This window comes from Lissotriton vulgaris, chromosome 11, assembly GCF_964263255.1.
Source record: "Lissotriton vulgaris chromosome 11, aLisVul1.2, whole genome shotgun sequence".
Taxonomy (NCBI): domain Eukaryota; kingdom Metazoa; phylum Chordata; class Amphibia; order Caudata; family Salamandridae; genus Lissotriton; species Lissotriton vulgaris.
In genome coordinates, this window is record NC_141699.1 from 1,079,198,822 (window position 1) to 1,079,216,746 (window position 17,925).

The 17,925-nt window shown below is 49.8% G+C and overlaps 1 protein-coding gene across 1 annotated transcript in view; it reads right to left on the reverse strand.

Annotated features, from left to right (window-relative positions):
• The window catches only part of DIS3L2 (DIS3 like 3'-5' exoribonuclease 2), a 799,214-nt gene that overhangs the window by 56,140 nt on the left and 725,149 nt on the right, over positions 1-17,925 (reverse strand). The window contains exons 16-17 of the mRNA XM_086944551.1: positions 3,807-3,990; positions 1,212-1,298 (exon numbers count right to left, since the gene is read on the reverse strand). Coding sequence (XP_086800677.1) covers positions 1,212-1,298; positions 3,807-3,990 — 271 coding nt within the window. The remainder of the gene's footprint in view (positions 1-1,211; positions 1,299-3,806; positions 3,991-17,925) is intronic.

Below are 17,925 nucleotides of genomic sequence, written 5' to 3' on the forward strand. Positions count from 1 at the left end.
TGCTCATTAGTAGCAACCAATCGAAGGAGAGTATGACAGCGGAGGAGTGGATATGTTTCTTAAGTATAAACAGTGACCGCGCAGTCACACTCTGAACTTTCTGTAATTTTAAAGCTCCTCTGAAATTCCAAGATGAACACCACTGTGGTAGACTAGTCGTGGCCTCACAGAGGGATGCAGGCCAGGCTACATGAAGGAAAGCCACAGAGGGATAAAGTCTACCCAGAGTTTGGAGATACAACTAGCACCTCTGGTGACCACTACTATCGACAGTCATGTAAGTAAAGATGAACCCAGACTGCGCTCCTCTATCACTGATTTAGGGCAAGGTCTCATGGTCCAGTACTCAAACACAGAGGACGAAGGTTCTGCATTTCAACACAATGAAAGCTCTGTCTTTCCTGACAGCTCAGTTATACATCTAGCTGCTGCCGCCACCACCACCAGCATCCCTCCACCTTGAAAAGGCTGAAGTGTGGACATCTCCACAGGGTCAGCATCCACCAGCTGTCTCTGGATTTTATTTTCGCAGTCGCTCATTGTGGCCCTTGTGATTTTGTCTCGGCTTTACTTAAAGCGCAAGACACACATATTCCCTACAGGACCTCGTGTACAGCAATCGAACGATAGCGTAAAGATCATAGTTAGTCCTAGGTCGACAGCACAGCTCTCTGAAGATCTACTGTTACCAGTTCTTTAAAATATACCGCGTGGGCTTTTGCTCCACCACAAGGGGCCCTTCTCTTTTACTCGGTTGTTTGGGGCATGATTCCACCCTTTAAGAAATGCTTCCACTGGGATCCACTAGGAGCTATTTACAACTTTAAAGAACACTCAATCGTCACACTCTTTATCACGTCCAATGATTGATCTCTTGTATTCATTCCACACAGAAAACAGTCCTATTTGATACTTTTGCCTCAGAATTGGCAAAGCCAACATTTCTGGCTTTAACTTGCTAACAAAGAATTGGCGATTAAGTGTACTTGCATGTGTTAGAACATTTAAAGCCAGACCTGTGGGCTTTGTCAATGCTTGTAATTCTCGAGAGCTATTTCTTTGCACCTCCTACATGGCTCTGAGATACACAGACAACAGCTTCTCCCTGCAGCTCACAGTTGTGGAACACACACTGACCAATAGCAGTCCCTGCTGCAGCGGTCAGGGCCTGGAGAACACATTTCATTCTTCACATGATCGCTTCTCCTTACCTGCATAGGGCGCGAGCACAAGTTGGTCAGAACTTCCTTCCGAGCAGCGGCATATTGGTCATCCCCAAAGGTTTCATGGAGAGATTTCTGTGGAGACAAGAGAAGAGAGGTACAAGACGATGAGGCGCGGATACAGGCCCTCGGTCACTCATGGTGGATAACAGCACCGCGGTCTGCTCTCGGACATCCATTCATACATTACTACAACATAGGTGCAAGCCTCTCTGTGCAGCACAGTGACTCTCTCCTTCACCCACCCACACAAACCATGTAAACCATCTCCTCACGGGTCACATCTCTTGGCACAACAACCATCACCTTGTTGCCCACTTCCCTCCAGTCCCCCATGACTTCTCCTAAGTGCAGGAGCACAAGATGGGTCAAATCAGGTGAAATCCAGATCATGTTCTGGTCAAAAGAACTGCAGCTTCCATGAGCCAGTCTCCAGGCAATCTTGCACCTACACAGAGGACTTCAAGAAGTACCTGACACAGAGACACAAATAACTAAAGTCTAAAAGAAACTCCACTAGGAAAAGATTAACTACATAAAAAGGCTACACAAACAGAGGCAGGCGAAAGAAGGCAGATCTAGAATCAGAGCGGCTTTTTCAATTCATCCATTTTTTAAAGCAATGCAGAGCGAAGCAAATCTATTTATGCGGATAGGTTTTAGGTTTGACCTCAGATTACACTGTAAACAATCTTACCTGTTTTGTGTCTGCCTACACCTGCTTGAAGAGGGACAGCAGTAAAGGATCATGTGGCTTCTTGAGAAAGTCAAGCATGAAAGTTGCAAAGACACGAGAATCCTTGAAGCGCTTATTGATCCACATAAAGGGCCTGCTATAAGTCAGCCAGATCTTAAAGCACTGCTTTTTGTTAAGGAACCAGGGTGGAGAGTTTGCCAGATGAGGAACAGATGGAGTACACTCCATTTAGAGTATTTGTCAAGGAACACCCATTAAAGCATCTGGACATATTTTTTAAATCAGATTTTAAGGGTCTGTCCCTGATTAAGGTCCGTACTATCCGTTATCTGGTACCCAGAATAGCTCAAATTTAATCCAACTCACCTTGAATCTAGATCTCGACTGGAATACCTGGATCATCATAATTTTTCTTGGAAGTGCTTTCCTGGGGGACCTTAAGAGTAAGGTGCACACCATCCACATACAGCGCTTTGAGGCTTTATGGTCAAGATCATTCCACCACTAACCTCTATAAAGCCAATAACTGGGGCTTCCCAACATACCTGGCCACTGCTGATTCATGTGCTCAATGTCTTTGTTTTAGTGACTCATACTTTTGCCTGTTAGTTATTTTACTAGCCAAATACAAATGAATAGACAATTCCAATCACTTTAAACGTTTTCTTTGTTCTTTAGAAGCCGCTGTTTCACAGACTTTGTCCTGATGACGACCTTATAAATTATTGTCAAGTCGAAACTTTAGCAATCAGACTAGTTCTTCTATAGACTTTTAAGAGCCTATACTGTGTGTTTACAATTGTGGGACCACAACTTCCATCCTGACCCAAGAGAAGTGCATTGAAAAACCTTTAGCACTCACTATCACTGTTGTTGCCAAACACTATACTTGCTATTAATTGGAAAGTATTCATATACTATTTTTATTAAATATCTGTTAATTGGCCAGCTGGTTAAGTAAATTTAAATGTTTCTAACAGCACTAAAATTGTACTTGAGCCACAAGTGAACCACTGTTGCTTATTCATACCTTGACCCAGGTCCTTTCTAGGCATCTAGGGTTGCCCTTGTCCATATTACCTCAAATTGGAAACTATCATTTGTGAGAACAGATGCACTCTCTGCCTTGCTTACACTGTTTACATTTCTAGTGCTCGCTGCAGAGCTCTCAAGTTTCGAGGCCCATGCACGAGTAGGACATCCAGTGCAGATTCTTTTTTCTTTGCATAGCTAGGCTTGTAGGACTGAAACTATATTAAGGCAGGCAGCACTACAAATCCAAGAATGCAAAGAAAAAACCTTGACCGGAGATACTACTGACGCATGCAACTGGGAAGCTGGTGATAAATTCTAGGTACGAATCCAGTTCAGTTACGAACTTGAGCGGGGCTGCTCCTGGTGCCGAAGCCGCCATTGCACTAGTGACACCAGCAACCTGTATAATGCTGGTGTCAACCCATTAACATACTTCCTCTCACAAGTAAATGTAATTTCATAATTTTGCACAGTCTCCATTGCTCTGCAGATGGTGGCAAAGCCAGTAGGCACATGCTCGTAGTCTTATTGATTAACACGTCACTCTGGTGCAGTGTCCATTACACATATGGTCACCACTACAGTTCAATACGCGACATGCTGCGTCACACATGCTAGCCATTACAGGTTCTACATTGCTCATGTGGCAAGTCAAACGTGCTTGGCATTCCAGATCCATATGAGGCTCACATGGAGTGGGTCACACGTGCTACCCATTACAGTACCACGTGCAGCTCACAAGGCAGGGGAGGTCACATAAGCTTGCCAAAGCAGCTGCCTCTTACAGTTCCATACTCGGCTCATGTGCTTCCTCATACATGAGTGCCATGACGACTCCACATGTAACTCACGTGTAAAGCACCAGCGTTGCTGAAGTCGATGTTGAGGCCCATCTGGTCACAGAACTCAACCAGGTCGTCCAGCAGTTTGCTCTGCGGTGGCGGATGACGACGCAGCAGGGCCAGCGTTGGGAACGAGCGGCGGATCTGATGGGCCACCGCCATATTAGCCAGCAGCATAAACTCCTCCACCAGCCTGAGAAAGAAAGAAGAGGCAGGTGAGTCCAGAGTACCACGTGCAGACATTGAATCCCCAATAACGGGGGGCATTAACAAATACAATGCGCTGAGAGTAGGCCCAATATCAAAACATCGCTGTGTCTCAAAACAGTGGCCAGACAGGGGAATTGTTATGAACTCATCAATATTAGCAACAAAAGGCAAGAATTTATTGGGAAGAAATAAACAGCAATCCACTCTCATAACATGGGACCGGGCAGTGTCAGTCCATCTGTAGGTTACTTTAAAAATTTTCAAAAACATGAGTTGAGGCAGCACAACTCACCAGCGTCAACATCTCAAGTGGGCACCTTGGTTTAAATGCCTTCTGTGCTTTTGCAGGTGTATACTTCACATGTATTCTTTCATATTACAACTGCATGATCCAGTACAAGTTCTCATGTCCTGATGCAGTATGATCACTGCAACACATTTCCTCTTATGTGCTTCACGTCATTTCCTATGATCGTGACGCAAGTCTGTCGCAGATGCTTTGGCGCACCTACGGCAAGCAGTGATATAGATGGTCTTTTCGTAAGCACGCTTCTTTCAACCTTCCCTTTCATCTATGCCTGGCTAGGGGCTTCCTCTTAGGCCAGATCTCACTGGGGATTCATACCCTATCAAAGGAATGTAAATAAAACTAGTACTGAGAATATATAATTGCACAGGCGGTGGTATCAATTACCAGGTTGCTTCCCAGCAAGGCTCTACAAGTGGCATGACAAGCTTATAAAGTCGTATTTCTCTGTATAAAAAATAATTTTTTTTAATAGGTTTGGCTTTGCAGGGCTGTGACATGGACTTTGCAGTTACTGCCAACAACTTCCTATAGAAGCTGCTGTTACGGGAATACCCCTACATGGTGTAGAGTCGTATTCCACGCACCGAGTGCCCGAACTGCAAGTATTTGGTAACCGGTTTTCTCCGATTTTGGCCACAACTCATACAAATCAGGAATAAAGACCTAGGCCTGTCCCTTGACACGAGTGAGTGCCCGGTTCATTCCTAGACCGGGAGGAGTGCACCAAGAATGCCGCGTTTGTTTGCCAATAGACTACTGTCCCGGTCATGGGCTTAGCATGTAGAGCGGTAGTGGTGACATACAGTGTTCATGTGAATCAGTAGTTGTGACCAGACCTTGGTAGAGGCAAGACCTGTGCGGATGCAGTCACTGACCCATCGTCATGAGCTGCACTGACACCGTAAAGCGCCTGCGGTGGCCTCGGTGACCATAGTCCGCACCAAGTAAAAGGTGGAAGTGGGAGGAGGAAGACTGTGATGCATGAGAGTGAGTAGTATTTAGTTTTGAGTGCATTAAAGTACTTTTTCCATAAAGCAACCATTTATTGCACACCGGAGTGCTTGTGGAGTTATGACCTCAATGCACAGCACACTACCTTCCCAAGAAGCCTTTCACTGCCTGCCATAGTCCCCATCTGGACTCAAGTGCTGAAAGGATTGTACTTGCCCCAGTTTGCAGAACAATAAGGAGACACCAAGGGACGTCAGTGGTATGCGACCCCAGCCCCCACAGCTCAGGCCTAGTAGCCCCTGCTTGCCCTGTAGCCCCCTGAACAGGGTCTGACAGAAGCTTTATCTTACAAACACTGCTTTCCACTGGGATGCTCCATCCCACATGTTTCAAGAATGACTCGCTGTATGTCATGGGCATGTATACGTGGAGGCTTGGGGTACTGTCTAGGCCTCACCACTAGGCTGTGCAGCCTTGTGCACCATATCTTGACCTTGTACAGGGCTATGCCGCCTTTTGGCTGGGTTTGCACTACAGAAATACCATATACATTCATACCTATATATGCATTACGTCAATTAGGGAAGCAGGGCTAGCCCTCTCCCTATAGTAATCCTCAGATCTCTGTTGATTCCGCCTCGTTACCCAGAGCAGCTTGGCGTGGATGCACAAGCCATATGCACTCTTAGAATGGTGTACTAGGCCCAATATGTATGTATGTATTTTGAAAGTTTTATAGAGCGCGAACAAGACACTTGCGGATATCAGAGCGCTTTACAGTAAATGCAGTTTTAATGACATTAAAACCAGCTAGATAAGCTATATATATATATATATATATATGTACAGTTTGTAAGGCACAGTGGTGAGGTAAATTAACAATATATCCATACATACGTAATGTGTTTTTGTAGGGTGCACACCTGGCCACCCACCACCTTTACAGATCGTTTTTCCTAAACCAGGGATGCCCAGTGTAGGCCCAGGAAGGCTGTATCAATGCTAGATTTTCAGAATAACTACAATGTAAGTGAGTTCCATTTGTATTAAATGTACAGAAATGGGCACTTCGGTCAGACTTCCTGAACCGAAGCTCCCTACTACTTTACTAAGCACTTTTATATAACACAAATCAAGTCCTTTTGTACATTTTAAGATCTAGACTTCAATATACATCAAACCAGAATTTGCATTCAGCTGTCACGTTTATGTTAGGTTCGATCTTGCAACGTCATCTTTACAATGGCTTTTGTTTGAGGACTTAACCAGTGAAGAGGCTGAAGGGGAAATGGAAACCTCAAGAACATACTACTAACCCCCACACTTGAGTAGAGAATCAATGCCCCCCTGTAACACAACCCCACTCCCAAGGTACTGCTCTGTTTAAGAAGCGATGATCTTGAAATCCACCTTCCAGGTAGGGCAAGGCAGGTAAGGACCCATGGGTCAAGTGAGGGGGCAAAAATTTACCAGCGGGAAAGAAACTCTGAAGTCTTCAAAGTCCTCAATATTCCATAAATAAATGTGTCTCATGCGCATAAAAAGATCTGTGTGTGAAGCTATAGTGATGAGCAGTGTCACCCACTTGTAAAAACAGTAATCTCACCTGCATATGACAAACGCACGCGGTCGAACAAAGGTCGGGGCCATGGTAGCGCTTGAGCGATGACTGCAATCTCCAGGCATTTCTGGTGACAAAAAGCCAGAGCTGCAATTTTTTAAATTTTCTAGAAGTCTGGGGATTTGATGCTAGGCTGAGAAAGATCTACCAAGTCAGATTCAGAAGGCAAACAATGACAGAAGCAGTCACTGGAGGTAGTTTGGGGTCAGAGGAAAGCAAGTTCAGGCTTCTTCAGAACTTGCCGAACAAGCAGGGCCAGGTGGACTGGGTCCAGCCATTCCTACGACTGTGCACCAAAGACCAGCCAGCCCACGAGTTTGAGTGGAGGTTGATGGGACGCATGAGCAGGTGGGACTAATGGAGGAGAATGAGCTTGTTCCTTACTTGTTCACCTTTGGCCCAGGATACTAACGCTGGCCATCATGAGCCCCCTTCCGCCAGAAAATTCAATCCCTCGGCGCTCATAAGAGAGTCTCCACCATTGATAAATCCACCAGAATCCACAGTTTATCAGAGGGTAAGCCTCCTCAATCCTGGTGCATTTACACACTATTTAAATCATACAACGCAGACTTTCTTGAAGCAAAGTACCACAATTGTTTCAGAAACAGAGGACAAAACCTTGTAGGAGGAGAGGTCTCCAAGCGTTACAACTAGTTGATATACAAGGCAGCTCAAGGGCCACTACACAACTGATTCGAACCGCTACCAGTGACGTACATCACCAGTATAACCACATGCTCTATATGTAACCTGGTATACAACTCTTCGATGAACCTTCCCTATTTCCAAAGTGATATAACCAACCTTGTACAACGGGAAACTTTTTACTTTTTTTACTTTATTATTCTTTATTTCGGCAAAAATGTTTCACCATAAAAGACATTATAACATTGATAAAAACATTTAAAATATTATGATTAGCAGATACGCCCAGTCCATTACAAAAAATGTAATCACATTGTAATGTAAATGGTTCGCTAAGCAGCCTTGATACATTGTCTCCTAAAAGACCACACGGCACCAAGGTACTTGGCTACTGTAAATACAATGTGGTTAGACAGGTCTGTTTTAAGAACTCTAAAAGCGGCCAAACATTCGGTAAATTTCAGGTTTCTGCATAGAGGAATAATCCATTTCCTACGTATCACATGATAAACAGGACAAAAAAAGATTATATGGAGCTCAGTCTCATCAGCCAATTTGCAAGCGGGACATACAGTATTTGCATGTTCACTCCACTTGCTTGTGAATACTCGGAGTGGAAGAGTCCCATGTCTCCATTGTAAATAGAGTTTCCTGAGCAAGGAGGGATAAAGGTTATCTAGTACTGGCTCAAAAGTATAAGTGTCCTTAGTCCATAGAAATGTATCAGTTAGTGGCCCGTTGTTTTGGTGGCGGTACAGTGCCGTTAATTTGCAATCATGGTATGTCTTGGCCAATAGCTTTTTGGGAAACAATGGGCAGGTGGTTATGGGGTCGGACCACAATTTCAGAAGGCCCAGAACCTCCAGCTCAGTTTTTATGAATTTCAGCCATTTAATTTCTCCCGCATTAGGGATTGCAAGCACCTCCTGAAGTCCTTGTCTATAGCTGATCAGTTCCGGGACTGACCATATCCTGAGCCAATATGCTAGTGGTCGGAAAGCCAGTTCTTCATCAAGGGGTCGCATCCAAAGATCCATCCTTAGGGGAACAAGGGGGGTACTGGGGGGGAGGGCTACAATCCTCCGGATAAACTTGTTCTCCTCTTTTAGCAAATCCTGAGAGGGTACATGACCCCAAAGCTCACACCCGTACATAGCAGCCCCCCTTGCCTGTGCCCTGTAAATCTGCAGAGGTGGGCCAACAGGCCGGATAGATGACTTGTTATTGCACAGAAGCTTCATGATGCCGCCCGAGTACTGAGTCAGTTTTAGGAGTGCTTTCTCTTGGTGGGTACACCAGGTCATTCTCTCATTTAGGATAATTCCTAGATACTCAAAGGTCCTCACCCTTTCCAGTCTATTTTGTGCAATAATTGGGGTGGATCGGAGTTTTGGGGGGGGATTAAACACCATGAATTTGGTCTTTGAGGTATTAATTTCTAGACCATATTCCCCACAGAAACCCACAAAACCATCGAGTACTCTCTGGATACCCATCATGGACTTTGAAAGCAGCAAGGTACCGTCGGCGAACATGATCGCCGGTACTCGGGATCCTGCTAGCTTTGGAGCATCAGAATTGACCACCCCGTTGCGGTGCGGGATAACCCCGTTGACGTAGAGCCAAAACAGGGTCGGTGCGAGCACACAGCCCTGCCTTACCCCCCTGTCAACGGGGAACCTATTTGACAGGGCGCCCTCCCTGCCACACCTTACTTGTGCAAAGTTGGCGGTGTGGAGATGGATGATCATCTCCAACAGGCCCTTGGGGACCCCCAATTTGGCTAGTACCTCCCAATTTTTTTTACGGGGGACCAGGTCGAAGGCCGCCCTCAGGTCCACGAATACAGTGTAGAGGCTGCCACCCCCCAACTGTACCGTTTTCCAATGAATGAGGGCAAGCCGAAAGACCTGGTCCATCGTTGAAACTTTCTCTCTGAAACCCGCTTGGAGGGGACTCAGTATGTCGTGTTCCATCATCCATTCCGACAGACGATCCAACAATAGCCTGGCGAATAGCTTTTGTGAAACGTCTATCAGGCTTATTGGCCTGTAATTGACCGGGAGCAGAGGACAACCCTTTTTAAAAATGGGGACTATCTCTGCCCCCAGCCAAGTGGGGGGGATCATCATGCCATTCAGAATAGCGTTGAACAGCACCTTAAGGTACGGGGCCCAAATTTTAACTTCATGTTTATATAGGTCACCTGGAAGCCTATCGAGGCCTGGCGCCTTTTCAGGCGCCAGCCCCATAATCGCCATAGTAACTTCTTCCAAGGTGAATCCGTCCATGGGTACCACATTTTCGGTATGTTGATCCATTTTGTGTTCTAGAGGGGTCACTAGTTGATCCAGATTGTGTGATCTATATAAATTTTTGAAATGTTCCTCCCAAGCGGCGGGTGCTATATTTGCTTCAGCTGCGGGTAGGGGTTCTGCTGATCCATGCTTAACAAGTTGCCAGAATTTCCGGCTATCACCAATGTTAAGGGCGGCTGTCATATCGGACCAATTTCCCTCATCTCACTCTATTTTGGCAATGTGTAAAGTGGATTTATAGGCAAGGCGTTTTGCCCTGATTTTAATTGGGCTCTCCCTTGTTTTTAGTGACTCTAGCAGTGCAGCCTTAGCTCTCCTGCAAGAAGCGTTGAACCATGAGGCTCTTTTCTTCTTAGGTTTCTTAGGCCTGGACACAGGGTTCAGTACTTCTACCAGGCTAGTACATAGCTCAGAGTGGATAACCCCAAGCTCAGAGAAGTCGGCAGGGTCGATTTCAGTGATATTGGGCAGCTCAGGTTCTTCTAGAGCAAGAGGTTCAGTAGCAGTGACCAAGTGCGGAGTGAGGACCTCGACTTGTTCTAGCGCGTTGACCACTGCTGCATACAATCTTTGAATATTGTTTGGGTTCTCTAGGAATTTCGGCCATTTGATTCTACGCCTACTGCTTTGCAGGACCAAGGCAGCCGGGGAAGCTGAGTTTTCTTCTGCCCTACCCATAGACAAACCCTGGGCCACAAATGTTAGTGAAAGAGCGTTATGGTCGCTGTCATTCCTAGAGACTATCCTAAAGTCCTGCACTTTATCCCAATCTTTCATCGAGACCATGATATAGTCTATTCGTGACTCATAGCCTGGTCTGTTGAAGGTATATTTTGGTGGGTTATCTCCTTCGGTTCGGCCGTTACATGCCCTCAGTGAGTGGCAAAGCGTTAGGGAGGTAATTTGGGTAGCGATAGGTGTCCAAGCCTTTAACGGTGGAGCCACCAGGGTGGGGATCCCCCAAAGATCATCCTCATCACTCGTAACGCCCACTAGATGGTCTGGGAGAGGCTCATATTGGGTATTGAAATCTCCCCCCACTATAAGTGTGGTGCTTAGGCTAGCGGAATCGAGGAATAGTGCTAAATCCTCAATTGTTCTTGAGGTACCTGCTACCCCTACCGCTCTTGCGTATACATTAATCAGTGCTATGCTAGGACCGCGTGCCCATTCCAACACAACGCACTGGAAGTCAGCTGAATCAGTTTCGCGAAGTGTTGCCCTACAACCAAGATGAGAAGCCACCCAGATTAGAAGGCCCCCAGATGGGCGTCCCTTCCCGCACCAGTTTGCCAAAGTTTCAAAAGAAGCATATCCTGTATGGGATTGCTTCTCCCTGGCCCATGTTTCTTGGAACAGGCATATGTCGTATCCTTCTATTAGTTCCACCCACTCGGAGGAGTCTATTTTATTAGCCAACCCTGCGATGTTCCAGGAGAGTATGGAGAGTCGGCCAGGAGTCACAGGCTGACCAGTATCGTTTTTCAGCAAGGTGGCCCCACTTGCCCTTGGGTGACTGTGCAAATAATGAGGCGTGCCTTCATTTATCAATGAGGTTGATTCAGACATTACCTCTACAGGAGAATTATACTTAGTAGTTAAATCTCTATTGGCATTAGGTGACTTATTGATTGGGGTTGTTGGAGTGTGTATAGTGCCTACAGAATGTTCGACGGAAAGATCATCTTCATGCCTATTCTCATCTGCGGTTTGATTGGAGTCTCCAGACCGTGACTGTGATGGAATGGAGGCAGATCGTGCCAAAGGGTGGGCAGAGCAGTTAAGTAGATCTACTTGTGGTAGTGTGGTTGTGAGCCTGTGAGAGAGTCAGTCTACTTCCTCAAGGCACCCAAATCTGTTGTAGACAGGGGCTCCTGACCACCCGCTATGTGTGTTTGCCCATTGATTGTAAGTCCCACCATGCATACGTTTCCTCTCTGGGATCCAGCTCCAGTTTCCTCCTGTGTTATAGTGTGGAAGTGGAGGATAAAAGAAAGTTAGGGGTCTGGATGCTATGGGCGAATTCGCACTGTTATAGTTCCAGGAGTGAATGTGGTGTGCGGTATTGGGATTTTCGAATGAGACAATCACACAGTCACCATCAATAGACTTATGCGAGGTGCCTATCCAGGGTACCCGACGCACCATGAGAATTTTACTCCTCAGGTGGTTGGGTATTGGCCTGTGGGTGTTAAGCCAGTGTATAACTTTGTTTTTTAGTGACCCATAGTCTTCCTGCTGATGATATAACAATTCTGGCACCCCAGTGAGCACAACTACATATGGCCTAACGTCAGGGGGAAGATCTACATAGCCCCTATAATGATTTGTGTTAGGTTTTGCTCTCAATGTTGTTGAGTGAGGGTTATTGTGCTCGCTGGTGGCAACTGTCGTGACTGTCGTAGCAGGAGCGGGAGGGATCACCTGCTGATTTACGTCTGCCGCTACCTTATTAGCAGGAGTGTCGTTAACACCCTTATGCCGAGGTTTTGGGATAGGTCTGGCTTTCAGGGCCTTTGTGGGGTTTGGGGCAAGTAGTGGTGTGGCAACAGATGGTGGTGGTAATGTATTATTGGTGGCGGTCGGTGGACAGGGTGTTTTATTTTTGTCAGTTATACTAAGGGTGGCTAGATTTAGGATACTTTTTTCAATCTCTAGCAACTGGGTTTCTATTCGTATTAGTCTGGCTTCAACGGGCGTTAAACGTTTTTTTAGTGTTCCCCACACAATTGACAGGAATTCCACATCCTTCCCTTTTATAGTACAAAGTGGAACCCCGCCATCCTCGCTATCAATTACAAGATTTGTTGGACAGGCCACATGAAGGGCCGCTCTCCCCCGGCTCAACCAGGCCCGAGCCCGGTCCCGCAAGCTCCACACACCACCATTGCACGTCCTCCGTCCCCTCAGGGACCCCTGCCCCCGAGCACGTTAACCTCGTGGATCCGATCCACTGCCGGCCCACGCGCCCAGCCCGGGCCGCCATCTTGGACACTTCACCACGAGGCCGCCTGGCCCCCGATCGACCTCAACCCGGGGCCTAGCCCGGCCTCAGACATTCCGGCACCACCCTCCACCCAGGAGGTGAGCGGGCTACTTGGCAAGTCAATGGGAGAAAGAGGTGCCGATGGCTCTCCCCCGCCAAGTGCCGCTCGCCCATCGCCTCCCCGGGCGCTGGCTCCACCCCCCTGCTGGGTGTCTGGACTCCCTCATCCCGGACCTCCCGACCTCCAAGTGCGAGGGTCCGGACATCAAAGCACACCAGCCCTATAATTGGGGCAGCTCCAGAGCAGGAAGGCAGTTGTATCTTGGAGTCGAGAGACGTAAAGAGGAACTCATCCTGGACGGACTACTGGCGCTGCCATAGCTCTGTCCTGTGCACCATCGTCCTGCCTGTTGGCGCTGCCACAGCCGTCGTAACCTTCATCCTTCATCGTCGTCGGGATCTGCTGGCGTGGCCGCGGACCGTTGTAACCGTCATCTTTCACCGGGACCTGCAGGCTCCGCCGCGGACCGTCGTCCTTCCTTCATCCATCTCGGGACCTGCTTGGCTCCTCCACGGCCCGATCATCTAGAACGCCGAGCTCGAGGATTGAGAGCTATTTTGTACTCATTGGTAACTAAGACTGTCCCGCTACCCCTTTCCTCAACCAAAGACTAGAATCGAGGGGACCCCTGAGTCCAGACCTCCTTGTATCATACCAACGTAACCTAAGAATTGCATATAAAGTCTCGTTAACCTTCAATCTTGTGTGGTGTCCGTCTGTGGGGGGGAAGTTACTTGTCTGTACAGTCGTTGGAGACGGCTCTCCCTGGAGACCTCTCCCCGTAATCTCGGCCGACCCTCCCGGTCCGTCTAACATTGGTGGCCAGCGGCGCGATCCGAATCACCGCATAACGTACAGAGAGTAGCTCACCCCACAACGAACCACAATGACAACTAAAGAGAGCGGATCAACTGAGAAGTTCCAAATGGAAAAACTAGAGGAATACAGCCATCGTGAACTAAAGCAGTTCTGCATCGAACTAGGTATCGCTACCACCGGACTAAGCACCAAGGACGATTTTAAGCATGCCCTAGAATCTTGGGCAGAGACCGGGGATACCGAAACCCCTGAGCAAAGCACCGCGAAAAAAACCAACACGGCCCCTGAAGGGCAAAGAACCGGTCTCTCGCAAGACGAGATCCAAGAAAGAGAAAAAACCCGACTACACGAGCTAGAAATGGCCCGACTCAAAATGGACGTAGAACTCAAGTTGGCCGAACAAAAAATAAACTTAGAGCACCTACGTCTCCGAGAAGAAAGAGAGGAGAAACAGAGACAAAGGGAGCTCGAGGAAAAGAAACTAGCGTATGAACACGAACGGAACCTAGCCGAGATCAACCTGCGCAAGCAGAATAAAGAGTTAGGGGTGCCCGAGAGACCACACACCCCAGGGACCACGGAGAAAAAAGTACACATCCCCAAGGATGTTGTCCGAGAATATTTTCGAGAGGACGACATCCAGCAATGGTTTAAGGCCTATGAAATCGCTATGACTGCGCACCGGATCGATAGAAGCGATTGGGGAGCCGGCCTATGGGGCAGATTCCTCAACGAGGGCCGCGATACCCTGTTACAACTCCCAGACCACCAGATGACCTCCTACGACCATATGAAAGCGGCCCTCCTCACCCGCTATGGCCTCACGCCCGAGATGTACCGTCAGAGGTTCCGAGACTGCACACGCATCCCGGGTACAACTTGGGTGGACTATGTAACGTACTTTAGCCGAGCTTTCGAAGGCTGGGTCAGAGGGAACAACGTCACGACCTACGAGCAGCTGTTCAATCTGATGGTATGGGAGCATCTGTCCAACAATTGCTTCATTGAACTACGCCAACACCTCCTCGACAGCAAGTTAACCGATCCCCGGCAGCTCGCAGCCGAAGCTGACCGGTGGGAGATCACCAGAGTGGGCCGGAATGGGTCCTACGAGCAGAACAGGAACAACAATGGTCACCACCGACCCAGAGGAGGAGGAGGGGGCCAAGGACGAGGAAGAGACAACACTCCGGCCGCCCCCGTTACCAGCACCACCCCCCCGGCCAACCGGGGCAGCACCCCGGCGCGACCGGGGTACAGAGCCAATGTCACATGTCACCGATGCCAACGAGTCGGCCACTATGCAAACGACCCAAGCTGCCCGCAGTATCAGAGTCCAAAACCCCGCCATGTGGCCGCCGCGGCACTAGGGGAAGAACAGATCTCCGAGGAACAAGAAACAGACGAGCAAGAGTATCAAGAGTGGGAGCCAGCTGCCATGACTCTCGCGTGCTTAGGGGGAAGAGACATGGTCCCGCGGGTCCCCCTACCCGCTAACACCCAGAAGTACAGCCAATGGGTGAGCATCAATGGACAACGGGCCGAAGCCCTTCGGGACACCGGGGCCAGTGTGACAGCCGTCCGCTGTCACCTGGTGACCCCAGAACAATATCTACCGAACATTCTCTGCCCTGTGCGATCAGCCGACAACTCGGAAAGTCTGTGTCGGATGGCCTGCGTCCCCTTTGAGTGGGGAGGGGTCTCCGGCATGTTGAAGGTGACGGTCCGAGACGACGCCCCCGTGGACTGCCTCCTCGGAAACGACCTGGAGAGCTCCCCGTGGGCAGCCGTGGAGCGAAAAGAACACTTGGGGATGTTGGGCGTCCCGGACTGGGCGTGCGTCACCACCCGGTCCATGGCCGCCCGTGCCAACCATCATCCGGAAGAACCAGAATGGCCGGCGCCACCGCCTCCGGTCGCCCCAGCCGAGACCCCCGACCATGACACCCCCCTCGAATCTGCTCCACCTTCCGACCTCGCTAACCTTGACCAGTGGGCCCAAGAGGGGGGACCCACACAAGAACAATTTCGCCAGGAACAGAAGACCTGTCCCTCCCTCGAGGGACTCCGCCAACAAGCGCTCGCCCAAAGCGCAGGGGATACCTCCGGAACTCATTGGGTCTACTGGGACAATGATCTGTTGTACAGCGAGCAACGAATCGCCGAGCTGGGGGCCAACCGGGTACTAGTAGTGCCCCTCCGCTTTAGAGACTTCCTGCTAAACCTGGCCCACGATGTCCCCCTGGCAGGGCACCTGGGACAAGATAAAACCTACAGTCGCCTAGTGACCCACTTCTTCTGGCCCAAAATGAGAAACGAGGTGCACCAGCATTGCCGATCTTGCCCCACGTGCCAAGCCAGTGGGAAGAGCGGCCGCAAACTAAAGGCCCCCTTGCAACCTTTTCCAGTAGTCACGACCCCATTTGAGAGGGTCGGAATAGACATTGTGGGACCCCTGGACCCGCGTACAAAACAGGGCCATCGCTTCATTCTGGTGCTAGTGGACCACGCCACCCGCTACCCTGAGGCTGTTCCTCTCCGGACCGTGACAGCCCCAGTGGTCGGCCGGGCCCTGATGGGTATCTTCTCCCGTGTGGGGTTCCCCCGAGAAGTCGTCAGCGACAGAGGCACGAACTTTATCTCTAAATACATGAAATCCCTCTGGCAACAGTGTGGGGTCACCTACCGGTTCACGACCCCCTATCACCCCCAAGGGAACGGACTTGTTGAGCGGTTCAACCGCACGCTAAAAGGGATGATCGGGGGATTGGAAGAGCCCCTCCGTCGCCAGTGGGATGTGCTGCTGCCGTGCCTCCTCTTCGCCTACCGAGAGGTCCCACAGAAATCCCTAGGCTTCAGCCCATTCGAACTGCTATATGGGCACCCAGTGCGGGGGCCGCTCAGCCTGATCAAAGAAGGCTGGGAGATGCCCCCGGCCAAGAGCCCTCCAGATGTCTTCCGGTACCTCCTCACCCTCCGCAACCAGTCCCGGCGGTTCAGAGACCTAGCAAAAGCCAACCTAGAGGCCAGTCAAGAGAACATGAAAAAATGGTATGACCAGAACGCCTCATCCATTGAATTCGAGCCGGGGCAACAGGTATGGGTAATGTCCCCCACGGAGCCATGCGCTCTCCAAGACAAATGGACGGGACCCTTCAAGGTAATCGAACGCAAGGGCCCTGCCACCTATCTGATCGATATGGAGTCCTCCCGGAACCCACTCCGAGTCCTCCACACCAACAGACTGAAACCCCACTTTGCACGAACAGAACTCAGCCTACTGATGGCCACAGACAATGGGGTTGAAGACGACTCCGAGCCTCTCCCTGACCTCCTGCGGACCCAGGAGCAAGACGGCTCCGTGGATGGGGTCCGACTCTCGGAGACCCTCACCAGAGAACAACGCCAAGAGTGCCAAGCCCTCCTGTCACGGTTCGCCAGTCTGTTCTCCCTCACCCCAGGTGTCACTTCCTGGTGTGTGCACGATGTGGACACCGGAGACAGCCCTCCTATCCGCCACCGGGCCTACCGCGTACCTGATCGGGTACGGGCCTGCATCCAGGCGGAAGTGGCTAAGATGCTCACGCTCGGGGTCATCAAGCCCTCAGACAGTCCATGGGCCAGCCCGGTCGTACTGGTCCCCAAAGCAGCCGCCCCCGGAACCACACCAGAACTCCGGTTCTGCGTCGACTACCGGGGCCTGAATGAAGTCACCAGAACGGACGCACATCCCATCCCCCGGGCAGATGAACTGGTCGACCGAATGGGAGCTGCCCGCTACCTCAGCGTCTTCGACCTGACAGCAGGTTATTGGCAGATCGGCCTCACACCCCGAGCACAGGAACGTTCTGCCTTCTCCACCCCCGATGGCCACTACCATTTTACGGTCATGCCCTTCGGCATGAAGAATGCCCCAGCGACTTTCCAACGGCTCGTCAATCAGGTCCTGGCGGGGCTCGAAGGGTTCAGCGCCGCCTACCTAGACGACATCGCTGTGTACAGCCACCATTGGACCGAGCACCTCCACCACCTCCGAGCAGTGCTGCAAGCCCTTCAGCGAGCTGGCCTCACGATCAAGGCCAGCAAGTGTCAAATTGGACAAGGGTCTGTGACCTACCTCGGACACCAGGTGGGAAGCGGCCTAGTGGCCCCTCTACAGCTGAAAATTGCCGCCATCCAGGACTGGCAGCCCCCTATCACCCAA